The sequence below is a fragment of the Acipenser ruthenus genome, chromosome 50, assembly GCF_902713425.1.
Source record: "Acipenser ruthenus chromosome 50, fAciRut3.2 maternal haplotype, whole genome shotgun sequence".
Lineage (NCBI taxonomy): Eukaryota > Metazoa > Chordata > Actinopteri > Acipenseriformes > Acipenseridae > Acipenser > Acipenser ruthenus.
In genome coordinates, this window is record NC_081238.1 from 2692899 (window position 1) to 2720643 (window position 27745).

The 27745-nt window shown below is 39.9% G+C and overlaps 1 protein-coding gene across 4 annotated transcripts in view; it reads left to right on the forward strand.

Annotated features, from left to right (window-relative positions):
• The first annotated feature begins 6467 nt into the window (after positions 1-6467).
• Positions 6468-27745, forward strand: part of LOC117407886 (membrane-spanning 4-domains subfamily A member 8-like) — a 31976-nt gene continuing 10698 nt past the window's right edge. For 2 of the 4 annotated variants that reach the window (XM_059015466.1, XM_059015467.1), the window contains exon 1: positions 23786-23943. In XM_059015466.1, the coding sequence (XP_058871449.1) occupies positions 23847-23943 (97 nt within the window). In that variant the 5' untranslated portion in view covers positions 23786-23846. Of the gene's footprint in view, positions 6811-9309; positions 9449-10054; positions 10264-23785; positions 23944-27745 lie in introns of those variants that run through there. The other 2 variants (XR_009319981.1, XM_059015468.1) reach the window with 2 other exon arrangements.

The following is a 27745-nucleotide window of genomic DNA, read 5'->3' on the forward strand; positions in this document are numbered from 1 at the left end:
CAAACTCAGCTAACAAGGTGAGGTTGCTGAAGACAGTTTACTGTCAAAAGTCATACACCATGGCAAGACTGAGCACAGCAACAAGACAAGACACAAGGTAGTTATACTGCATCAGCAAGGTCTCTCCCAGGCAGAAATTTCAAGGCAGACAGGGGTTTCCAGATGTGCTGTCCAGAAACGGGCAACGTTGAGGACCGTAGATGCAGTGGTCGGCCAAGGAAACTTACTGCAGTAGATGAAAGACACATCATGCTTAGTTCCCTTTGCAATCGGAAGATGTCCAGCAGTGCCATCAGCTCAGAATTGGCAGAAAACAGTGGGACCCTGGTACACCCATCTACTGTCCGGAGAAGTCTGGTCAGAAGTGGTCTTCATGGAAGACTTGCGGCCAAAAAGCCATACCTCTGACGTGGAAACAAGGCCAAGCGACTCAACTATGCACGAAAACACAGGAACTGGGGTGCAGAAAAATGGCAGCAGGTGCTCTGGACTGATGAGTCAAAATTTGAAATATTTTGCTGTAGCAGAATGCAGTTTGTTCGCCGAAGGGCTGGAGAGCGGTACACGAATGAGTGTCTGCAGGCAACAGTGAAGCATGGTGGAGGTTCCTTGCAAGTTTGGGGCTGCATTTCTGCAAATGGAGTTGGGGATTTGGTCAGAATTAATGGTCTCCTCAGTGCTGAGAAGTACAGGCAGATACTTATCCATCATGCAATACCATCAGGGAGGCATCTGATTGGCCCCAAATTTATTCTGCAGCATGACAACAACCCCAAACATACAGCAAAAGTCATTAAGAACTATCTTCAGCGTAAAGAAGAACAAGGAGTCCTGGAAGTGATGGTATGGCCCCCACAGAGCCCTGATCTCAACATCATTGAGTCTGTCTGGGATCACATGAGGAGAGAGAAGCAACTGAGGCTGCCTAAATCCACAGAAGAACTGTGGTTAGTTCTCCAAGATGTTTGGGCCAACCTACCTGCTGAGTTCCTTCAAAAACTATGTGCAAGTGTACCTAGAAGAATTGATGCTGTTTTGAAGGCAAAGGGTGGTCACACCAAATATTGATTTGATGTAGATTTTTCTTCTGTTCACTCACTTTGCATTTTGTTAATTGATAAATATATTAACACTATTAACATGTCTATTTTTGAAAGCATTCTTACTTTACAGCATTTTTTCACACCTGCCTAAAACTTTTGCACAGTACTGTATATATATATATATATATATACTGTCTATATATATACACACAGTGCCTTGCATAAGTATTCAACCGCCTTGGACTTTTCCACATTTTGTAGTGTTACAACCTGGAATTAAAATGGATTTAATTAGGATTCTTTGTCACTGATCTACACAAAATAGTCCAGTCGAAGTGGGGAAAAAATCTACATATTTTTCAAAATTATTTACACATAAAAAACTGAAAAGTCTAAATTGCATAAGTATTCACTCCCTTTGCTGTGACACCCCTAGATAAGCTCTGGTGCAACCAATTGCCTTCAGAGTCCATCTGTGTGCAATTAAAGGGTCACATGATCTCAGATTAAATACACCTGTTTCTGGAAGTCCCCAGAGTTTGTTAGAGAGCATATCTAAACAAACAGCATCATGAAGACCAAGGAGCTATCAAAACAAGTCAAGGATAAAGTTCTGGAGAAGCACCAATCAGGGTTGGGTTATAAAAAAATATCCCAAACTTTGAACATCTCCCGGAGCACCGTTAAATCCATTATTAAAAAATGGAAAGAATATGGCACAACCGCGACTCTGCCTAGAGAAGGCCGTCCACAAAAACTCAGTGACCAGGTAAGGAGGGCATTAGTCAGAGAAGCAACCAAGAGGCCAATGGTAACTCTGAAGGAGCTGGAGAGATCCACAGCTGAGATGGGAGAAACCGTCCATGGGACAAGTATAACCCGGACGCTCCACAAAGCTGGGCTTTATGGAAGAGTGGCGAGAAGAAAGCCATTGCTGGAAAAAACCACATATCAAATCCCGTTTGGATCTTGCCAAAAGGCATGTGGGAGACACAACAAACATGTGGAAAAAGGTTCTCTGGTCTGATGAGACCAAAATTGAACTTTTTGGCCTTAGCGCAAAACGCTATGTGTGGTGCAAAGCGAACACTGCTCATCACCCTGAGAACACCATCCCCACAGTGAAGCATGGTGGTGGCAGCATCATGTTATGGGGATGCTTTTCATTGGCAGGGACTGGGAAACTGGTCAGGATTGAGAGCAAGATGGATGGAGCCAAATACAGGGAAATTCTAGAGGAAAACCTGTTTCAGTCTGCAAGAGACCTGGGACTGGGGTGGAGGTTCACATTCCAGCAGGACAATGACCCTAAACACACAGCCAAAGCTACACTGGAGTGGTTTAAAAACAAGAACCTGAATGTCTTAGAATGGCCCAGTCAAAGCCCAGACCTCAATCCGATTGAGAATCTGTGGCAAGACTTGAAAATTGCTGTTCACCAACAGTACCCATCCAACTTGACAGAGCTTGAGCAATTTTGCCAAGAAGAATGGGCAAAAATTGCAGGATCCAGATGTGCAAAGCTGGTAGAGACTTACCCAAAAAGACTCACAGCTGTATTTGCTGCCAAAGGTGCTTCTGCCAAATATTGACTCAGGGGGGTGAATACTTATGCAACCAACAAATGTCTTTTTTTTTGTTTAACCTGTCAAAACTCCAGCCCCTCACAGATAATTTCCGCCTGGGGGGCTGTGCCCTGAAATAAATCACAATATCTTCCAAAGTATAGACAGCACAGGCATGGTTCAGGGCTTGAATTCAAGGTAACCCCTTGGGCATCAAGACTAAAACCTCAGGTATGATAAAAGTCTTACTCAGTACCACACTGGAAGGAGATATCCAGAAAAAATACATAAAAAAACAACAAACGCTTTTCATTTTTTTATGTTCTATAGTCATTTTTTCAACTTGTAGCATATGAAAAGAGCCAGATTTTTTTCCAGTGCTTCACCAACATGTCTAATATACTGGGTAAAAATTTGGTTGAACAAAGGGATCAAATTCTACAGGAGTTTTTACAAAGCTAAGCCCAAGGGTCCCCAAACCTCTCCAAAAATAAACATTGAGTGATTTCGTCCTTTATGTCAATTGATATACTAAGTTCTAAAAGGGATGTTATCTTCTGGCACCTCACAGGCTAGCCATTGCCACATGCATTTGCCTTTGAAAGGCTTTTTTCCCTTATCTCATTCAAGAGGTGGGCGTGTTTGTTTGCACATCGATTACTCTGTGATGGATTGGGCTACAAACAAAGTAAAGGTATGAATGGAAAGCTTGTGACCTCCCCTACAACATGATCAGGGAGACTTTATCGTCATTAAGGTTGTGAGACCAGAGCAGAAAAACGCAAGCTAGTCAATTGCTTTTGTTTTGAATGCAAGGGGGTACTAGACACATTGTGAATGGGATATCTCAGCGGTGAAATGACGGATTCGAAAAATTCCTTTGCTGTTTGACGGTAGGAAAACAACGATTTTGATATCGAGTCAGCTTTTTTTCTCTTTTGCTTTTGTAATAATATTACAAATGAGTTATGAAATATAATATTTACGTGCAGTTCCGTGTTCCGCCCACGGGGCTAGAGATTAACTTTTGTGTCACAATAAAAAATATTTTGCACCTTCAAAGTGTTAAGTATGTTGTGTAAATCAAATGGTAAAAATCCCAATTAAATCCATTTTAATTCCAGGTTGTAACACTACAAAATGCAACTTAGGATTGGAGGCCTGGCCTCTGGAACAGGAGAGAGAGAAAAGGATGGACCAGACTCCAACCGAGAGAGCCTTCCTTATGGAGTTGAGGCTAGCCCTATCCGCCTCCGGGCTCCTGAAAATACAGTCCTCTGACTTCTCAGAGAGTCGTTACAGGCAGAGACTCAGGACTGGCTCCCAGTTACCAGCCGGGTTCGGCTCTCAGACGATGGAACGGCTCATATGAAGCCTTGACGTAAGGAAGAGATGAGAATCTGAAACACACAAATAATTGATAGTTATGGGATTCAAGCACTAAGAGTATGAGGTCCACTTCCCAGGAGGATCATTGAGGAAGGCAAGATGTAATAATTCCATTCACCTATTAACAGGGAGCAAGATTTCAAGCAGTTAAACAAGGTTCACATTAATGAGGTCATGTATTAAAGTGCAAATGCAACAACGCTGCTACCCAGCAATAAAGTGGAGATACACATTCAAAGACACAGTAAAACTGTCATAACAAAAACAATACCACTGGACAAAAGTACAAATACCCACACACCGCACACACACACACACACACACACACACACACACACACACACAATGTCCATGCAGGGGAGGGAACACACACACAGAGCGAGAGAGAAACCAGCATCGCAATATAGCCTATTCTGTGCACTTCTTAAATTCCAATCGACTACCAAACAGGCTAAAAACACTCATGTCGTTCGCACTCATTATTCAACACCGGAATACAATCAGCCCAATACTTATTGTCGAGATGCTCCATTTACTGGTCCGTTTCCGTCTCTCTCACATGTCTGTCTCCTGTCTCCTGCACAGACATACAAACCCCAGGATGGCTTAGGTGCTCAACAAGGCAAACATAGAGAAGCGGGTGGAGAAGCCAACATAACGTGATACAAATCAATTATCAAAAAGTGCCAGACAACATAAAGCATGCACTAATCACATCACTAATATAATTTTATAAAAACAATAACACACACATTTAAAATAAATTTGAGCAGGGCATTCTTGATATACATATACACTATATCTAGACTTGCTACTATTCGATTTTTATTTTTTTGCCAAATCGACGATTTATATCGACATTTATTTTAGAAAGAATTTTCGATCTTTATTTTTCCATTTAAGCAGAGAATGGGTGAAATCAACCGTTATGCTTTAAAAAAAACACAGACTTTTTATTCCATTGAGAAACGTCTTATTTAGTGAAACTCATCAATCATATTCAACGTGCAACAAAACCATGGTTACCAACATTCGAATTGAAATAACATTTGGTCACAGCAGAGCTATACCTTGTATAGCAAATCCTACACAAATTAAAAAAAAATGTCTAAAATAAACCATGGAAAACACAGCATACAAAAGTGTGTTACAAAGACATTTATGGCATAAATTTACAAGTAAAAATAATATGCACATAACAAAACATTAGATAGTTGAACAGAACTAACTTGCACTTGTTTTCAGCACAGCCAGACTCAGTCACTGGAAGGTAAGGCAGACGGGCCCGCTTAGTCCTGCCATGGAGATTTCAGCTGTCTGTTACGGTATTGTGCACAATATTCATCAAGTGTTTTCCTCTTGCACCCCATTTTCAAATCAAACTAGTAACTGTCACCGTATACCTATAGCAAAAGCCCACCTACACCTTAACCTGCTCATTTCAAAGTAGGCGCTTTGAATGACAGGCACTGTAGCTGGCAAATGAAAGTGCACAGTCGGTGCAGGTCATGATGTTTGACAGTCATTTAAGCGAATGAGAGCATTGTAGTGGTGGTTCATTCAACGAGATCTAGAACAGGGTGAAATGAGAGTGACAGTGAAACTACAGTACTAACGGACCACTGAGATGATTGACAGCGACCCCTAGCCATTCAGGGAGGAAAGGAGATGGGACAGACAGTAAGTATAAAAACTACACCAACAAGAGATTATTTCTAAATGATTATTTTTACCGATTAATATAGAAAAGTAGCAAGCCTATATATATTATTATTATGGAGTTCTGGTTTTTAAGTCTACATGATCTTGCCCCTCCCCCAATAATGGAATTTATAAAACTTTGTTCAGATTATAATAACAGAATTACCAGAACAGCTGTTTAAGGTAACTGTATGGAGGCAAAACGACGTACAGAATTTGCACCAACTGCATTTTCTCTTAAAGGTGTAACTTTCTGGAATTCTTTGCCAGACGACATTAAAGGTCAACATGAATTTAAAGATTGTACTTATAAACTAAAAGTATGGTTAAAACAAAAACAAATCTGTGATCACTAATTCTAAATATATTATTTTACTGGATTGGCACTTTAGTATCTTATTAACTGTGGTATATTAGTAGATTTGGGAAATTGTTGTACTGCGATTATTAAAATCGGGTGGGAGGATAATTGTTATTATTATGGTCCTATGAATTTTAGCTGTTTTCTTGTCTTTAGTATAACTATGTATTTGTTTGGAGAGAATAATTGCAGTATGTTTGAGGAGACAACTTAAAGTTATTAAATATATATTCAAATATAATATAAATATATATTGTGAGATATATTGCTTTTTATTACTAACATAACATCGTGAAGTAGTTGGAAATAAAAGCAGTACATCTCACTTAAGTGTGTATTTGGTTTAAAAACAGTTTATGTACGATTTTAGTGGAATACGCCTTTAAGAAATGGAGGAACAAATTACACTGAACAGGCCCGAATGAGAGTGGTCAGTTTTAACTGTGGCGGGAATGCTCAGAGCTTAAAAAGAGGCCAGGCTAACACAGTAGGAAGAGAGGTCAGTGTCAAGTTCAGAGTTACAAATGTTAAACTAAGAGTGCAGAGCTGAGCAGTGAAACGTGCATGCAAGGGCAGCATGAAAAAGGATTAGTTTTGTTGTTGCGGTCTCGTGTGTGTGCGTGTGGAGACGCGGAACAGAAGAACTGCAATCAAACATGGAACAAAAGCTTGAAAACAATCTCGGCAGGATAAAAGAAATCGGAAAGAGTCAACACAGGAGCAGATGCCATTTGGAAACAAGGAGACAAACGTGAGTCGTTGGTACTATTTGTATGGACTGTTTTAGGCTCAGTGTGAGTGTAGCGCTGAGTGCTTCAGATAATTTTAAACAAGACTCTGCAGAACCGTCTGTAGTAAGGGAAGGAGCTGTGGACTGTTTGTATTCCCATGCGTGTGTGCTATCATTGGGAAAAATAACAAACAACCTGAAATATCAAAGAGAAATAACTGAAAATATAAACAATTGCTAAGAGTGCTGGTTTATACACCAGCACGAGAATTATTTGTTATTTGGTTGGCCAACGTGCCCTCTTGTTTTGTCTTGTTTAAAATCTTTTGTTTTATTATTTAATAAAAGAGCTGAACGGTAGTGTTTCAGTTTTGCCCTGCCACTTCCTGTAGTTGATTCTGTTTTTCTGGTCTGACATCACCCCTGCAAAGCCATCACTATCACAGCTTCTCGGAGAAAATAGATTGTAGACCCAGGCTAATATAATCACACAAAGTTGATGTTTTATATAAAACAACATCTTTTAATACACATATAAACTTGTATTGTAGCAAAGATCCTATGAACTTTGGTTCACCTGACTTTTTAGAGAAAGGAGGGGTTGAAAATGAGAACCATGAGATCATGTTCCAATATATTGGAAAGGTGTTATATCCAATTAATTAAATGTTTTTTTTATATAACTCCAATTAGTTTTAAAAGGAGTTGACTGGATTATTTTGGAATATATCATTAACTCAAAGATAAGAACTGTCAAGGCATATTGATGATTAGATTTAATTGGGACTCCTGATGTATTCAATGGAGGGAAAATCCTATGTAAGCCCAGAGCAAGACTCCATTTGGAACCATTGAACTTGATCTTGCAAGCTGACGTGGTCCATGCTCTGAGTGTCTCTGAAAAACTGATTGCTGTTTGATCAAAGTCAGAAGTCTGACTTTTGAAGTCAGTTCTTATACACTACACTTCCATATACTAGAAGGTAAGCATATATTTAAATTTATATCTTTTATATTTGATGCATTGCTATAAGGTATAGAAATTATGTGTTAGTTTTAAGAGATAACCTGAATATTCTAGAATGTAGCTGTGGGTGCTCTAGCTTTTTGCATGACTAGCCTTAAGGCTAAATTAATAACCATATTTGTATTACTGTATTTTGAAGTACTAATGCTGTTAAACCTGATTGCTTATTACTTGAGATTTACGGTGGTCTGAGCAACCAATCCACTTTTTTTAAAGCATTTAATAAACCGAAAGGGCACTACTACTGCGCTGATTTGTTAAAACTTCATATTAAATAAGTGTGTGATTTTCTTGATTATTAAAGTTGTCTGGACACATAGCATGCCCAGAGCACAGACACAACCACTTACAGGAGTTTAAAGCATTTCTGTCCTCCTTAAATGTCTCCCCTGAGTTTGTGTGTGTGTATATATAGATAGAGTACATGTAAATCTGACAGTACTGTACCACCAGCGCTAGAAGGGGAGGGAATGTGCTTGCTGTTCACACTTATCTGCGAGCAAAGGGACAGAGTTCATTTGCATGCAAGCTAAAGTTCGTTTTTTTTTTTTTTTTTTTTTTTTTTTTGGTCCCTTTCTGTTTTTTTCAGGACTGAGTTCGTTTGTGTTCACAATGCAGTTTGCAAGTGCACTCGGCTCTTTTATGGTGTGTGAATCACAAGTTTACAATATCCTGCAAGGCATATTGGAAGATGGGAGCTCCGGTTCTTGATAGCATGTTTTAGATTCTTGCATATTGCTGTGGAAGAAAGCACTGGGGGAGCACTTTGCTAATTTAATGAATACATTTCTTGAATGCCTACAGGAGAATGCAGTTTACACAATTCTGCACGGTTCTCCTAATGTCGACATTAAATGGTAATGAATAGAATTTAATGAGTGAGAATGAATACAATTGCAATAATAAAAATGGAAATCATGAACTTGCACACTGATTGCAATTATGGTGCCCCATAATGTTTACTGCCCTGTCATAAATTAAGCCATATTTGATGTCTAATTTGTTATCACACCTGAGTAAAGGAGTACCGGTAAGTATTTTAAATCCAACAAACAGATGGGTAAGAAACGTGCAGATTCTTTCTTACACCAATTATTTACTAGCCACATTAATAATATTAATAAAAAAAAACACAAATTAATCAACAGATCACACCTAAAATTTAGGGTTACTGTATAATAAACTGATTCCTACAGGTAATTTTCCTTGCTCTATATGAGAATTTAATGCAAGTAATTCATCCATGATTAATTGCCTGTATAGTGAATTGTAACAGGGGAGATCTGTGCTGACAGTCTGGCGCATGCGCGGTACTTCAGGAAGGGGGCAGCAGCCTCGTAGATCCACCTATCAGTCATGGCAGTGACACGGAGAGGTGGGGAAGAGGGTGTGTTGGATTTCCCTCTCTCTGAGTGACTGAGAGGTGGGCCTTGGGGGGGGGGGGGGGGGGGGGATTGCTGACCCAATAAGATAATGCTCTGTTGTTCCCACAGCCTGCCCCTCTAAGATGGAAAACGAGCCAGCGGGAGCGCCGGACCATGCACAGTCGGAGAGGAATGAGAACAAAACAAGATAAAAAGAAAGAAAAGGGATTTTTTTTTTTTGGACCCTGGAAAGTATCCACATGGCAGGGTGAGGGAACGGTTTTTCTCCTTTCCCTTTGTACCTTCTGTTCTGGATGATTATTTGTGGCACTTGCATGTGCACCAAAGGTGACCAAGTAACCTGCTAATGCCATCGTTGGTAGAAGCAGTACCACAGTGCCACCTTGTGGTAAAGAATAAATCAGGCACCCAAGTTGTGTTAAGAACTCCCACCACCCTTCCACATGAATGAATATTAAACCTTGAAAATAATCCTGGGTTCATATCTTGGTGAAAGACAAGATAAAATATTTAAAATAACAAACAGTAGCTGTACTTTCTTTCATTTCAGTTTATTCCTGCATAACCTATTTGTATTTGCATGGACATACACTGGAGCTAAACAGTGCCTACTTGTCACAATTAGACATCCAAAGGTATAAAAAGGGTGTTTGTTTTATAGATGGTAGAATTCTTTGATTACACATAGATGTAATAATTACTAAAATGTTTCCTTTGGTCTAAGTCTTGATTGCTGATCGATTAATTCTTTGCTTGCTTACTTGCATAATTTTACTAGATGCTCACTGTAAACCGTTTGAGAACTAAAAGGTGCATTCATTTAAATGTGTTTTTTTTTTTTTTCTTAACACAGCTGAAATTTGTTTAAATGGATTTTGTGGTCCCAGTTCAGTGCGTTATCCAGCCCTGATATCGGAGAGGGAAAGGACTGATTTGGGTCCATGTTGTGGTTAAGAGAAGGCAGAATGGTGTGAACAATATGTAAGGCTCCCAGCCCTTGGGTTTTGTATTCTCTGTTCTGTTATATTATATATATTTTTTAATAAAATACTATTTATTATAGCTCTTTGTGCAGGTGTCTGTTTTGTTCATCTTTTTATAAAAATGTGTTTAAATTTGTGTGTCTAGATGCAGTGTTTATTTTGTCAATAGATGGCAGCTTTAGTTTAATGTATTGCAGTGCACTCATAGTAACCTGTATACAGCACTATTTGCAGGTCTCAAATAACATGACCTTGGCTTGTATTGCAACATGTTCATATGCTCCAGAAATCTGCAGGTCAATGGGCCTGTGACAGGGTGGCTGTGCGGTGACGTCAGGTCAGAAGCAGGAAGGGAAACACTCCGACACCAGGGAAGTACTGCAGTTCAAAATAGACGCGGCGGCGCGGTTTATTTAAATAATACTAAAATATTTTAAACACAACACAGTGCTCACCGAGCAAAATAAAGTTTCAAACAAAATCACGAACACAAAACCCTCTCCTGACCCCATCGCCCCAGGGCAAAGGTGGGCCCCCTCAGAGTCGAAAGGGCCAAGCTCGGGCCCCCCATTAAATGCAATGTCCCTGACTGCAGGTCTAATTGCCCCCCCCCCCCCTCCCCCCATGTAGTGGATGAAGTCCAACCCCAAGATGCATGGGTCCTGCACCTCCGTAACCCAGACGGGGTGGTGTATCGTTCTCCCTACCACCTCTGTCACAAACCTCCCCTTTCCCAGCATGGGAGCCACCTCTCCTGTCACGGTGCTCAGGTGTACAGTCGTCGGTTCCAGCTTGGCTCCGGCAGGCAACACATCTGGGCAAACTAGTGTGACCGTGGACCCTGAGTCTATCAGGGTGTTGCAAGGAACTCCCTCAATCTTGATGAAGGTGTGGCAATAATCTCCCACAGAGGTCTGCCACACTACCAGGGCAGGCGTGTGAGGGTGGCTGTCGGTAGCTCCTGGATGGGGCGTGGTCCCATCCCCTCGGCTTGGCGGTTGGACCCGAGTCATAGGCGGATTGAAGGCCTGGTGGAACTGTCTCTTACCCCGGTCCCTGTTGGTTTCCCTGCTGCTGGGAGTTCTGGAGTGGAGAAGCAGCCCCAGCCACGGGGCAGAAGCACTGGATCTGGCCTGGCTTGTCACAGACTCAACACAGCCGCGTGCGGGGCTCAGCCGCACGGGTGGGTGGCCATGAGTGCCATCTTCAAGAGCGCTACCATTTCAGAGGCCCATACAGGACTGACATCATCCTCAGCTCTTTCAGAAACCCGGGTCTGGCGTGCATGGACCAGGGGAAGGCTGGGTTTTTCTAGCATGGCCTCTATCCTTTGGGCGTGGGCCAGGGCAAGCTCTAGGGAGATTGGAGCAGCAATCCGGACCTGTTGGCACTGGGCTTTGGGGGTTAAGCCTCGGTTAAAGGCCTCGGTGGCCAGTTCATCCTGAGCCGCAGGTGTAAAGCTGGAGTATCCCTACCGGGCAAGATACCGCACGTCTGCGACCAGCACGCCCAGTTTCTCTCCCATCTGCCAAAAACGAGTTGCCATGGTTTGGTGCAGAGCAACAGCAGGTTCAACCCCTCCATAGCGGGGTTCCAGAGCAGTAACAATAGCCTGGTAATCTGTCAGCTCTTCAGCTTCCACGTCTAGCAGGGCTTGTAGTGCCTCCCCTTCTAGCGCTGCTGCCAGTTGACCGGTCTTTTCGAGTAGGTCCCAGCCATTGGCCAGCGCTACCATCTGAAATTTGGCCAGGTAGGCCTCCCACGGAGATTGCCCACTGTAGTGCCCCGCCTTGACCACACTTCCCCCCCAGGCCTCCTCTCCGGCCCACCTCTCTCATTGCTCCACACACTGTTGTGATCGGCACAACACCCATCTCGAGGTTTATCTAAACCTACATTTACACTCAGACATTCATCCAATTTGTTTATCACAGTCTTGAACTCAGCAGATGATGCATCAATGACAGGCTCTATTTTTTTAAATGTATCTGGATCCAAGCAAGCTATTAGTAGTGTCTTAACCCTATCAGTCCATCCCTCTAAGCTGGCCACTATTATAAATGTATTCCAGTCGGCCTTACCAGAAAAATGGAGCGGAGTGTAGGTCCCTTTGTTTATATCTTCACCAAGATGTCCGCCGTCCTCCTTCCTGAATGACGTCATTGTCTTTTCTGGCCGCTGTGCAGATCCCCAGCCCGGCGCTATCTTGCTGCTCCACCACTGGTGTCTCGTCTGAACTCCAGTCCACTTGTCTGAGGCCCTGTGGCAATGTGCCCCGCCCCTGTGTGCATTTGTGTGTTATATGTTGTATGTTGCGTGTGTTAATGCTGGTGTATAGAGATGGCTGCACGGGATATAAATGGGTGTGTGCAGCACGAGTTATTTAAGATGTAGAATTGTATTTAGGCACGAGGATGGCACATCACTTCACGTGCATTTAAAGTATTTAATATGTGAGCACGAGGTTGCACATAATTAATTCACGTGCTGGGATTCAAGTGAATAATTAATTGGTAATTGAATCCCGGCACAACAGTATATATAGATGCACGTTTTACTCACTCGGGGTTGTGTGTTCGGTGAGTGGAGAAGGAGGTAAAATAAAATATAACAAAAAGAATAATAATAATAACTGTTTGACTCACCGTGTTTGTTTGTCTGTCCGTCCACCGTTTGTTTAAGCGTCAGTCCGTTTTGTTTATCTGTTTTATTTGGCCTCAAGCGCCGTGTCCTGTGTTTTGTTTTGTTCAAACCTTTTATTTCACAATAAAACGGCGCAAGCAAGCGCATTTACCGTCTGTCTGTGTACTCCTTTCTGGTCTGACGTAACCATTAGAGCCTGCTTGTCACAGGCCCTCTCATAGCAGCTCGATCTCCTCCTGAAAGCTGTCTCCCTCTGCCATCTCCCGGCCACTCCTCTGTCGCAGTTGCGATGCCAACTTGTCCTGCAGCTGCGGTTTCCCTGTGCCAGCGTTCAGCTCTGCCCGCGCCTCCATCTTGTTGAACAGCGTGGATTCTTCATCCCGTTTCTGACACCAATGTGACGACTCGAGCTCTCAACAGGATGGATGACACTGGAGACAAGGTGTGCAGGGCTAAATGACAGTAGTGTATTGCTTTGAACAGAACTCAATACTGTCCCGAGTCCCTGTTTGGGCCAGGACCACGCCACAAAAGTAACAAACTCCCCTGTCACTGTCTAAAGTGTAGTTCCCTCTCCGTTCCTTACGCACTCCCGACCTCAACACAGACCCCCAGCCTCTCACTCTCTCATCTGTCACACTGCAGGTTAGGTAACCTCAGACTCGCTCTGTTGCTCTGCGAGTCAATCTTGTTATCTGTCTCGCACACTGTCTCGTCCACTCTCTCTCCCCCCGGTTTCGTGTGTCCCAGGTATTTATACCCCTGCTGCTCCTGCGTCCTTGTCCAGTCCGGCCAATTGCAGCTCTCCCTTGCACACACACACACACACACACACCATATCTAGGTGGCGTGGTCTGAACCTTAACAATACACAAAACACCAAAAGCACAGGACACACAAACAGGACAAACAACCAGGACAACACAAAAGACCAACAAGGTCCCCTTTCAGTTGGCTGGGTCGCTACAGTATTAATAAAAAATTATTGTTTAACGTTGCTGCACAAATATTGTTTAATCTTTTAATTAATTTGTATTTGTTATTTAGTCATTAGAAACAGTATAATGTGTAGAATGTATAATTGTGTATAAATGTACTGATTTAAAATATAGATTGCTATAATAACAGACGTCTCACTGGTATGTATGTTCTCATCACCTGATATAACCTTTAAAGGAACAGCATCTCACTAAAATGCTGCATTTGAATAGTTAATCTTTTCATTGCTTCTATAGTTCAGCTGCACACTGGCAATGGGAGCAGTGGAGATGGTCCTGAAGCTAATATGTTTAATACAAATATATCATTGTAGATTTTACAAGCACAAGAGAAACACAACATATACTATATACAGTCTATCTAAACAGCTTAAAATGAGTTAAATAGCTTCTCATTATCTTCCACAAGAATCGAAATATGCATCATATCTGTAGCACCTGCGCCACTTTCAGCTTGACTGAACCAATTCAATTCAAACAAATTAATGGTCAATAAATATATATATGTGTTAGATTTTTTTTTTATATATATATATATATATATATATATATATATATATTATAATCAGTCGAAGCTATTTCTGTTCCGAAGTTCAAAAGTGTGTTTTTCACCATCATCCAACAGCTTTTTGTTTCCTTTTTGAATCTGGGAGTAAATGGAGGCACACAGTTTGCTGCCTGTATGTCAAAGGTACATTTTACATGTACATAGAGTGGATTTACCCTTTCTGTCCACTTTATTAGCAGCTGTCTGGCCCATTGGATCTGGCATTGCCATGATGTAGGGCATGTTCTCCTGGTATATCCTGGATCCCTTGATTACTGAACAAATGCTGTAGGTTACTTAAGCACTGCTGCAGATCAAGTGCACCCAACAATGCTGCACTTGTACCCTGATGCAGATGATAATGCACCCATGCACCGTGCCAGGGGCAGGAGCATGACAGAGACTTCAGTCATCTTTCATGGCCAGCACAATCCCCAGATCTCAATGATAAATGATGCATTCATCACTCCAGCTTGTTGAGTCTATGTCACGCCAAGTCAATGCTGTGATTACTGCAAATGTTTTCCAACTCGATACAGGGTGCAGGTCCTAATAACATGTCAGGGTAAATTAAGTGACAATGAGCAACCTTTCATGTTACTGATGGATCTCATTTTAAATTTACATCCGGCCATGCTTGTTATTTCTGCAGAAGAAATAAAGACCACATGTACATCATAAGACCACAGTAGTGCTCCAATGCACACTATCCTTGCAGCTGTATTTTCAGCTTTAAACCACTTCCTGAGGTGGTCTGAAAACATCTTAAAACAAGCCTGTACAGGGTGGTCAAAGTGTGTGGATGTGTGAATAGGAACATGTGCAGCTCTTCCTCTCTTCATTAGAGGACTAGCTATAGAGATGGAACACATTTACACTGGGCTGCAGACACCAAGTCAGGATATCTACTCTGGCACCTCACCAGGGGTGAATCAGCCTGGAAGACACACAGGTAATTAATTATCCTGGATTTTCTCATATATCTATATACAAATATAAACATGTTTAATATTGATATCTCTGTTTCCGCCCCGTGACATTGCAGTTTATTTATTTTATTTTATTGATACAGGGAAGGTAATTTTTATATATATATACCGAAGATAAATACTTTACACAAGTTAACGATTCATTCACAGACAATTTCACATACAGTGGTAGCGACTGTTGGGATGATAATCAATAATTTTATAATCTCATGCTAAAAGGGGTTCATAATACAAAATACTGCATTTAAATATTATTGCATTGATTAGTTATTGCGATGACGGCCATATTATGTAATAAAGTACACAATCATAAAAAGACTATAATGAATGCTTGTTTGATCTGTAGAAACATCAACCTGAAGAGAGATTCTGTGAATCTATCCTGCTGACAAATAGACCAAAGCCAGGAAACAACATAGCTGTGCTAGTATCAGATGCCTCACTATTTTCAAAATCTCAATCACACTACTTCTAGCTCAACTCCACGTGTTTGAAAACCAAGCATGGATGTGGCACAACCTAGTAAAGCTTGTTTTAATAAATATGTTTTATTTGCCATCCCATGTGTGTAATAACCAAAAGAAAATACCTCCACGGGCAAAATTCCACAAGTTCATAATGCTTAAAGTAGCTGTAATATTTGGTTAATTGACTCCAGAATTCTCAGTAGGTTGTTATAGGTGTCCTTAATGTAAAAATATTCTCACTAGTTTTATCACTAGCCTATTTATACACACATATATATAACTGTATGAAATGAAAATAAATATTCAACAGTTCTTGTTCAATTGTATATTAGAGAAGATTTTTGTACATAAAGGTTGTCATGCTTTCATATATTTTTACTTTCAAATTAATATATATATAGGGACCACAATGAGCATTACACTGACAGGAAACCAAAAATGTTCAGAGTTCAAGGTCAAAATCTCAGAATGAGGATGATGAAGATGAACATGAGTGATAGCTAAAAAAATCTCTAATATGTGTTCCGAGAATTCTCTGCTGGCTGACTTCACCTTTCAAAATACTGCTTCTCTCAACTAATTGTGTAGCACTGACAGTTAACATAACATGCTTGCAAACTGAAGGTTTCAAATCCCACATATACCAGACCTTTTTATATTTATATAAAGAAAGATTTATCTGCAGGCAAATATTCCATTTTAAAACAGAAATAAATAATGTAATATAAATGATATAGATGTCATAATAACAGGTGGAGGCCAATGGTAAGGTAATTGTGTCCTTGTTAGGGCAATTTCTTTCATCGGTGTAAACTGGGAGCTTCCACAGCACAGGGGTTGAATACTTATGCAAGCAAGATATTTCAGTTTTTTATTTTTCTTAAAAATATTTCCCAACATAAAACCAATGTCACCTTACAATAATTGATTTTGAGTTTCAGTGTTTTAAAATAAAATATCAAACAGAATGAAATTTCAATGTACCATTTGTAATTCAGTAATATGAGAGAATTGGTCAGGGGTCTGATTACTTTTGCAAGGCACTGTATATATACAGTGGCTCTCAAAAGTATTCACCCCCCTTGGACTTTCCAACATTTGTGTTACAACATGGAATCAAAATGGATTGAATTAGGAGTTTTTGCCACTGATCAACACAAAGTCCATAATGTCAAAGTGAAAAATAACAAATACAAAACAGAAAATAATTGATTGCATAAGTATTCACCCCCTTGAGTCAATATTTGGTAGAGGCAGCAATTACAGCCATGAGTCTATTTGGACAAGTCTCTACCAGCTTTGCACATCTGGACACTGCAATTTTTGCCCATTCTTCTTTGCAAAATTGCTCAAGCTCCATCAAGTTGGATGGGAACCTTTGGTGAACAGCAATTTTCAACTCTTTCAACATATTCTCAATTGGATTGAGGTCCAGGCTTTGACTGGGCTTGTCCAGGACATTGACCTTTTTGTTTTTAAGCCACTCCAGTGTGGCTTTGGCTTTATGTTTGGGGTCATTGTCCTGCTGGAAGATGAATCTTCTCCCAAGTCCCAGGTCTCTTGCAGACTTCAGCAGGTTTTCCTCCAGGATTTCTCTGTACTTTGCTGCATCCATTTTGCCTTCTATCTTCACGAGCTTTCCAGGCCCTGATGCAGAGAAGCATCCCCATAGCATGATGCTGCCACCACCATGCTACACGGTAGGGATGGTGTTCTCAGGATGATGTGCAGTGTTAGGCTTGCGCCAAACATAGCGCTTAGTGTTGAGGCCAAAAAGCTCTATTTTGGTCTCATCAGACCATAGAATCTTCTTCCACTTGGTCTCAGAGTCTCCCACATGCCTTCTGGCAAACTCTAGCCGATATTTGATGTGAGTTTTTTTCAACAATGGCTTTCTTTTTGCCAATCTCCCATAAAGGCCAGTTGCCGTATGCACAGTGTCTCCCAGTTCAGCCGTGGAAGACTGTAACTCCTTTAGAGTTGCCATTGGCCTCTTGGTGGCCTCCCTGACTAGTGCCCTTCTCGCCCGGACACTCAGTTTTTGAGGACGGCCTGTTCTAGACAGATTCACAGTTGTGCCATATTCTCTCCATTTCTTAATGGACTTTACTATGCTCCGGGGGATATTGAATGCCTTGGAAATGTTCTTACACCCTACCCCTGATTGATGCTTTTGAAGAACCTTATTCCGGATTTGCTTTGAATGTTCCTTCGTCTTCATGATGTAGTTTTTGTTAGGAACCAACTGTGGGACCTCCTAGACACAAGTGTATTTAACCTGAAATCATGGGAAACACCATATTTGCACACTGGTGGACTCCACTCAACTAATTATGTCACTTCTAAAGACAATTGGTTACACCAGAGCTTATTTAGATGTGTCATAGCAAAGGTGGTGAATACCATGCAATCAATTATTTTCTGTTTTATATTTGTAATTTAGAACAATTGTAGATTTTATTTTTCACTTTGACATTCTGGACTTATTCTAATTAAATCCATTTTGATTCCATGTTGTAACACAATAAAATGTGGAAAAGTCCAAGGGGGGGGGGGGGGGAATACCTTTGAGAGCCACTGTGTGTGTGTGTGTGTGTGTGTGTGTGTGTGTGTGTATAATATATTTTTTAATGAAATACTATTTATTATAGCTCTTTGTGCAGGTATCTATGTTTTGTTCATCTTTGTATAAAAACATGTTTAAATATGTTTGCCTAAATGCAGTGCTTATTTTGTGTCAATTGATGGCAGCTTTAGTTTAATGTATTGCAGTGCACTCATACCTGTATACAGCACTATTTGCAGGTCTCATATTCAATCATGTATTAATGTACTATAACATTGTATTAAAACATGTTAATACGCTCCAGAAATCTGCAGGTACAAGTCAGTGGGCCTGTAACATGGGGAGACCTGTACTGACTCTTCTGATATTCAAAGTGCTGCTGGAAGTGTGTTTTTCACCATCATCCAACATCGTTTTGTTTCCTTTTTGAATCTGGGAGTAAATGGAGGCACACAGTTTGCTGCCTGTATGTCAAATGTACATTTTTACATGTACGTAGAGTGGATTTACCCTTTCTGTCCACTTTATTAGCAGCTGTCTGCCCCATTGGATCTGGCATCGCCATGATGTAGGGCATGTTCTCCTGGTATATCCTGAATCCCTTGATTACTGAACAAATGCTGTAGGTTACTTAAGCACTGCTGCAGATCAAGTGCACCCAACAATGCTGCACTTGTACCCTGATGCAGATGATAATGCACCCATGCACCGTGCCAGAAGCAGGGGCAGGAGCATGACAGAGACTTCAGGCATCTTTCATGGCCACCACAATCCCCAGATCTCAATGATGAATGATGCGTTCATCACTCCAGCTTCTTGAGTCTGTCACGTCATGTCAAGGCTGTGATTACTGCAAATGTTTTTTCAACTAGATACAGGGTGCAGGTCCTAATAACATGTCAGGGTAAAGTAGGTCACAATGATCTACTTTTCATGTTACTGATGGATCTCATTTTAAATTTACATTCAGCCATGCTTGTAATTTCTGCAAAAGAAATAAAGACCACAAATACATCTCCAGACCACAGTAGCGCTTCAATGCACGCTGCCCTTACAGCTGTAGTTCAGCTTTAAACCACTTCCTGAGTTGGTCTGGAAACATCTTAAAACAAGCCTACACTGATTGGTCACAATGTGTGAATGTGGAAGTCAGATTCCTCTTAGGAACATGCAGATGTAACACGTTTACACTGGACTGCAGACACCAGACCAGGCTATCCACTCTGACATTCCACCAGGGGAGAAACAGCCTGGAAAACACACAGGTAATTAATGATCCTGGGTTTTCTAATATATTGATACAAATATAAAAGTGTTTAATATTTATATCTCTGTTTCCACCCCGTGACATTGCACAGTTTTATTTTATTGTATTGATACAGGGAAGGTCATTTGTTTTATTGATATAGGGAAGAGAAATGTTTTACACAAGTTAACGATTCAGTCACAGACAGTTCCACATGCAGCGGTAGCGACTGTTGGAATGATAATCAATAAATCTATATCACGCTAAAAGGGGTTCATAATACAAAATACTGCATTTTTATATTATTGCAATGATCAGTCATTGTGATGAGTGACTTGTCATGTAATAACCTACACGATCAAAGAAAGACAATAATGAATGCCTGAAGTGAGATTCTGGAAATCTATCCCGCTGACAAATAGACCAAAGCCAGGAAACAACACAGCCGTGCTAGTATCATCTACCTCGCTATTTTAAAAATCTCAATCTCGCCACTTCTAGCTCGACTCCAAGTATTTGAAAACCAAGCATGGATGTACTGCCTTGCTGTGTCTGGTTGGTACTCCTTGGACAATCCATTCCCCAGTAGAGTCAAGGTCGTGGTCCCGGGAGACGGCCAAGGGCGAAAAGAGAACATTATTTTATTTGTACTTTGATCATTTCCAGAACTGCTTAAACTTTTTTCATATTTTTGTACTTTGCACTTACCTACGCAGAGCGATCTTTTTGTAGTCCTGCCAGGACACGCCTAAGGTCTGCCAGCGTTCTACTTGCTGCTGTCCCAAAGTTCGAGGTCCAGCATCCGGGACCGGAGATACTTACTTACTTACCAGTCAGCGCGGAGGGTCAAGGTCCAGTGCCGGTCTCCAGCGTGCCACGTCGGGGTTCCAGGAACGACGGCGAGAGAGAAAGGAGACACGCGGGGTTTAAAGATAGGCTAAGGGGAATTAACCAGAACCCCTGGGTAGAGGTGGTAATTCTACTTACCTGAGTGTACGTTTCCTGACAGCCATTTTCTTTGCCCTGCTCCTTTCCAGGTTCATCGAAGGTGTTGGAGGTCCGGGCGGTGGGTGTGGTGAGGTCTGAAGCAGGTTCGGGCTGCGAAGGAAGCGGACGTCGGGGAGAGGGGTTTCTTGGGACCCCCCGGAGCTATCAGACTGATTCCTTCTTTTTGGCTTATCCGCTATTTTGGACAATAACCTTTCCTTTTTTTAGAGAACTACCAACAGGAGGGGACTGCCTGGTGTGGTGTTTATTTTTTGTTGCTTTCTGTATTTTCTGTTTTTCTTTAAACTGGTTACTGTGGTTTTTAGTATTTTATTTTAACCCTTGAGAAACAATAAAAATTGTTTTTACCTATCCAAGCTTCAGTGTGTGTATATTGGAACCCGTGGATAAAAAGAACCTGCATAGGGGAAATTACTATCTACTCGGTCATCATGGTCCTTGCCAAACCCAAGATGGCGTAGTCATTACAAATTCTACAAGCGGGTTTACTACGGTAACCCCTGGTCACCCGACCCGTGACAAATGCATCAATATAAAAGAGATAGATTCAAAATAGTTCTTACCTTCCAAAATATATATGGAAGTGTAGAATATAATGCAAGGACAGAAACTGTCTTCAAAGGCAAAGACTTCTAAATACGACACTAACAGCAATCAGCTCTATCGGAGATCTTCAGAGCAGATCCTACTACATGCCTGACACAGACTGGTACTATTATGCTTTGACTGAAGTTTTTACTTTAATTTCTGTACTATATTCTCTTCTGTTAAAATAAAACATTTAGACTTTTATATTCTGTTTGAATTATTCTAGAATACCTGTGTTTAGCTTAGACTACTTTCAGATCAAGCTTACTTCTTTAAATAAGAGACTTGACTGAGAACATTTGAGTTAATTAAATGAGATTCTCGTGTCTGCTTTTCTCCTCAAGGTTATAAACCGTGGCTTCAGTAGCTCAGACAAAGACAAGCTTTTAGCCTATTTCACAGGTGTGTTTTGGTCAGTGTGCCCCCAACCTAGCTCCCTTTTTACTCAGACTTAAAGATACAATAATATTTGTCACTGTTATAACAGAATAAACAGGAATCAACTCGTCCCACAGCTGTGGTTTCCCTGTGCCAGCGTCCAGCTCTGCCCGCGCCTCCATCTTGTTGAACAGCGTGGATTCTTCATCCCGTTTCTGACACCAATGTGACGACTCGAGCTCTCAACAGGATGGATGACACTGGAGACAAGGTGTGCAGGGCTAAATGACAGAGTATTGCTTTGAACAGAACTCAATACCGTCCAGAGTCCCTGTTTGGGCCAGGTCCAACCCACCAAAATAACAAACCCCCCTGTCGCTAACTAAATTGTAGTTCCCCCTCTGTTCCTTACACACTCCCGACCTCAACACAGACCCTCAGCCTCTCTCATCTGTAACAGGTTAGGTAACCTCAGACTCACTCTGTTGCTCTGTGAGTCAATCTTGTTCTCTGTCTCTCACACTATCTCGTCCACTCTCTCTCCCCCCTGGTTTTACATGTTCCAGGTATTTATACCCCTGCTGCTCCTGTGTCCTTGTCCGGTCCGGCCAATTGCAGCTCTCCCTGGCATGCATGCACACACACACACACACACACACACACACACACACCATATCTAGGTGGCGTGGTCTGAACCTTAACAATACACAAAACACCAAAAGCACAGGACACCCAAACAGGACAAACAACCAGGACAACACAAAAGACCAACAAGGCCCCCTTTCAGTTGGCCGGGTCGCTACAGTATTAATAAAAGATTATTGTTTAACGTTGCTGCACAAATATTGTTTAATCTTTTAATTAATTTGCATTTGTTATTTAGTCATTAGAAACAGTATAATGTGTAGAATGTATCCATGTGTATAAATGCACTGATTTAAAATATAGATTGCTATAATACCAGACATCTCACTGGTATGTATGTTCTCATCACTTGATATAACCAGCATTTATCTAAAGTGCTGCATTTAAACAGTTCATCTTTTCATTGCTTCTACAGTTCAGCTGCACACTGGCAATGGGAGCAGTGGAGATGGGTCTGGAGCTAATATGTTTAATACAAATATATCATTGTAGATTTTATAAGCACACAAGAAACACAACATATACTATATACAGTATATAAACGGCTTAAAATGAGTTAAATAGCTTCTTGTTAAAATATCTTTCACAAGAATCAAAATATTGATCATATCTGTAGCACCTACACCACTTTCACCTTGACTGAACCAAGTCAATTAAAACACAATCTTGTTCAATATCTAGGATTTTCTACTTTTTACTCACTTTGAGTGAAATTGTTAATACAATCATGAACATATAATAAATTGGTCCAAACTAGTTCAGTTTCAAAGCTCAAAAGTGTGTTTTTCACCATCATCCAACAGCTTTTTGTTTCCTTTTTGAAGCTGGGAGTAAATGGAGGCACACAGTTTGCTGCCTGTAAGTCAAAGGTACATTTTTACATGTACATAGAGTGGATATACCCTTTCTGTCCAATTTATCAGCAGCTCTCTTCCCCATTGGATCTGGCATCGCCATGATGTAGGGCATGTGCTCCTGGTATATCCTGGATCCCTTGATTACTCAACAAATGCTGTAGGTTACTTAAGCACTGCTGCAGATCAAGTGCACCCAACAATGCTGCACTTGTACCTGATGCAGATGATAATGCACCCATGCACCGTGCCAGAAGCAGGGGCAGGAGCATGACAGAGACTTCAGGCATCTTTCATGGCCAGCACAATCCCCAGATCTCAGTGATGAATGATGCATTCATCACTCCAGCTTTTTGAGTCTATGTCATGTCATGTCAAGGCTGTGATTACTGCAAATGTTTTTTCAACTCGATACAGGGTGCAGGTCCTAATAACATGTCAGGGTAAAGTAGGTCACAGTGATCTACTTTTCATGTTACTGATGGATCTCATTTTAAATTTACATCCGGCCATGCTTATTATTTCTACAGAAGAAATAAAGACCACAAATACATGTCCAGACCACAGTAGCGCTTCAATGCACGCTGCCCTTACAGCTGTATTTTCAGCTTCAAACCACTTCCTGAGGTGGTCTGGAAACATCTTAAAATAAGCCTGCACAGGGTGGTCAAAGTGTGTGGATGTGTGAATAGGAACATCTGCAGCTCTTCCTCTCTTCATTAGAGGACTAGCTATGGAGATGCAACACATTTACACTGGGCTGCGGACATCAAATCAGGATATCTACTCTGGTATCTCATCAGGGGTGAATCAGCCTGGAAGACACACAGGTAATTAATGATCCTGGATTTTCTCATATATATATATATATATATAAAATAAATGCTTTACACAAGTTAACAATTTAGTCACAGACAATTCCACATACAGTGGTAGCGACTGTTGGGATGATAATCAATAATTCTATAATCTCACGCTAAAAGGGGTTCATAATACAAAATACTGCATTTATATATTATCGATGATTGCCATATTATGTAATAATGTACACAATCAAAGAAACACTATAATGAATGCCTGTTTGATCTGTAGAAACATCAACCTGAATTTATCCCGCTGATAGATTCTCAGTAGGTTGTTATAGGTGTTCATAATGTAAAAATATTCTCACTTGCTTTATCACTAGCCTGTTTATACACACACACACACACACACACACTGCATTTGCTCGAAATAGCCAGGTTCTTATTTTCTCAGTCTTCTCTTCTCTGGTTGGTTATTATGAGAAGGGCTTTTGTTTGAGAGAAGTTGCCACTGACCACTGTGAAATAATCGATGCAGCACCACTTACAGTTAATTTGTAAAATCAGTAAATCTATAAATTATCCAGTAAGACGTACATTTACCAGTCCATCGGGAGCCGCAGAGGCAGGAGGGACATTGCCCCACCAGCTCTGAGTCTCTTCAGACATATAACAGGTGTATCTGTATATTAAAGATTGGATCGATTTCCTTTAACCTGAAAAATACCTAAATGCAGTATTTTCTTTTATGTAGACTTTTTTTTCTGCTTGATGAAAGAAAATCTCCTTTCTATACACACCCTCTGAATGCTGTCTGTCAACATCAGCAGCAACACAGTAATCCCAACAAGAATAACAACTAGTCTCTGCTTTGAATGACAAGCTGTAGAAATGCAGACTGCAGACTGATTACTTTGAATACACTTTATGTACACACACTGTAAACAAGTTACTGAACAACAACAAATACTAGATATTTTTAATTACTAAAACCCTTTTTTTACATTTTACTTTCGCTAATCAATGTTAGCACCTTCACAATATTCATTCAACTCCTAATTATAAAATAAAAAATCACCGGTACTTTTATTCTTAAAAGTTCACAAACCATGTTCATGTTTATGTAGGAGGTACCTGAACTGAAGTGAAATGCTGTTACACATATTTGGTACATTTATTAATGTATTATTTACTTTTCTGAAGCTTGAGCCTTAGTTCTCTTTAATTATTATTATTATTATTATTATTATTATTATTATTATTATTATTATTATTGTCGTAGTCTGGCTAAGAGGACACCCCTCGGGAAGCAGGCAAAGTGTTCTCTTAGCTCAGAGTTGACCACCGTACACAATATGCCATTCACAATATGAATTAATAAATACAAATGTATTTATTACTTATGTCATGATACACGTGCATCAACATATGAGATGAACAGAATAAATAAAATAAAAGCAATAGACAAGTGTATGTTAATAAACTATAATAACAAGCTTAAAAACTATAATAACATTAATAAACTAACTTAAACTCACTTAATACATGTAATAATAATAATAATATCGCAAGTTCAGAAAGATTTGTCAAATGTATATAATAATAATAATAATAATAATAATAATAATAATAATAATAATAATAATACTAATAATAATGTTTTGTCCCCTAATATAACCTAAGGAGGTATAACTGCAGTGTACACAAATGAAACTATTTTTTATTGTATTTATTTGGATGAATTTTGCATGTACTTGCAAACTGAGGAAATACAGTAAATGAAACCCCCCTTTTTCTGCCATTGAACAGTGAATTGTATTTTCAATTAGTGATACATGATTAAAGTTAATTATTTGACAAAGTTTTCATTTTTTTGGATGTATGCAAAATGTTTAAATTATTTAAAAAAAAAAAAACTGTTTTTAAAGTGAAATTATATATGTATATTCAAATTATTCCACACCTTCAAATAATTAACTTGAAATCGGACCACGAATCTTAACACATATCAATTATTGCAATTTATTTGTATTGCCAAAAAAAGATTCTTGTGTTAACTAGGCCTACAAGAATACAATCGTTTTTGACACATATACAGTATTTTTCAATATTAATAAAATGCACATGTAGGACTAGAACCCCATGAAAGTAATAAAATATAATTGACAATTAAAATGACTTCAAGTCAAGTACACATCAAAAAAGGGTTTGTTTGAGACACTCAAATATGAGTTTTGTACCACTTTAGAAATACACGCGCCAAACACAGATTATAATTCTCTAGCAAGCAGCCACTGTTGCGCCGGACGAGAAAAAGGTTATTATCACATTTTGACCAGGTTCTCACATTCTGCACCAGGCAGACATCTGTTGTACATAAACACCCACGGATATCATCAGCAAATAGCATGCTGTGTACACCTGATGAAAACTTAAAGGTTACCAAGTGTTTAAAAGTATTTTGTAGTTAATCATATCCTGATGTAACTATCACTGTTATCTGCTGTATTATTGAATTGTATTTTGTCACACTTATACTTGCTTGAACAAAAGTCATTGTGTTTATCTTGCTCTTATTGTATTATTACTTGTACTGTAACACTTGAAATGTATTTGCTTACGATTGTAAGTCGCCCTGGATAAGGGCGTCTGCTTAGAAATTAATAATAATAATAATAATAATAATAATAATAATAATAATAATAATAATAATGTACATAAGTGGGACTAACTGTACAAACTGTGTAGGTAAAATAGTGCAAACTTTAGAGAGTGTTTATTATTTAGTTACTGTTCTTTGATCTGCACTTTACCGCACCTCCTGGAGCCAACTGCCCAGGTAAACCAGGAGCCAAAATCTACACCTGTAACAAGCTACGAGGCATAGCCAACAAAACCACAAGAGAAAAGCCTTGATGACTTCAGCTGATCTTTTGACATAAGTAGCAGGAATGTGTATATTTCTTGTTTATATTCTTTGTTTAATCTCTGCATAAATATGACTTATAGTGTTACAAAACTGGTCAGACACATGACAAATTACATTTAATAGAGAACAGTGTAATGTACTGCACGCAGGCAATAAAAATGTGCATTATAAATATCATATGGGAGATACTGAAATTGAAGAAGGAATCTATGAAAAACCTAGGAGTTTATGTTGACTCAGAAATGTCTTCATCTAGACAATGTGGGGAAGCTATAAAAAAACACCAACAAAGATGCTTGGATATATTGTGAAATGTGTTGAATTTAAATCAAGTAATGTTAAAACTTTACAATGCATTAGTAAGACCTCATCTAGAATATTGTGTTCAATTCTGGTCACCTCGTTACAAAAAGGATATTGCTGCTCTAGAAAGAGTGCAAAGAAGAGCAACCAGAATTATCCCTGGTTTAAAAAGCATGTTGTATGCAGACAGGCTAAAAGATTTGAATCTATTCAGTCTTGAACAAAGAAGACTACGTGGTGATCTGATTCAAGCATTCCAAATTCTAAAAGGTATTGACAATGTTGACCCAAGGGACTTTAACAACCTAAAAAAAGAAACAAGGACTAGGGGTCACAAATGGAGGTTAGATAATGGGGCATTCAGAACAGAAAATAGGAGGCACTTTTTTACACAGAGAATTGTAAGGGTCTGGAACCAACTCTCCAGTAATGTTGTTGAAGCTGACACCCTGGGATCCTTCAAGAAGCTACTTGATGAGATTCTGGGATCAATAATCTACTAACAACCAAATAAGCAAGATGGGCCGAATGGCATCCTCTCGTTTGTAAAATTTCTTATGTTCTTCTTATGTTCTTAAAACACTCTGCAAAGTTTAT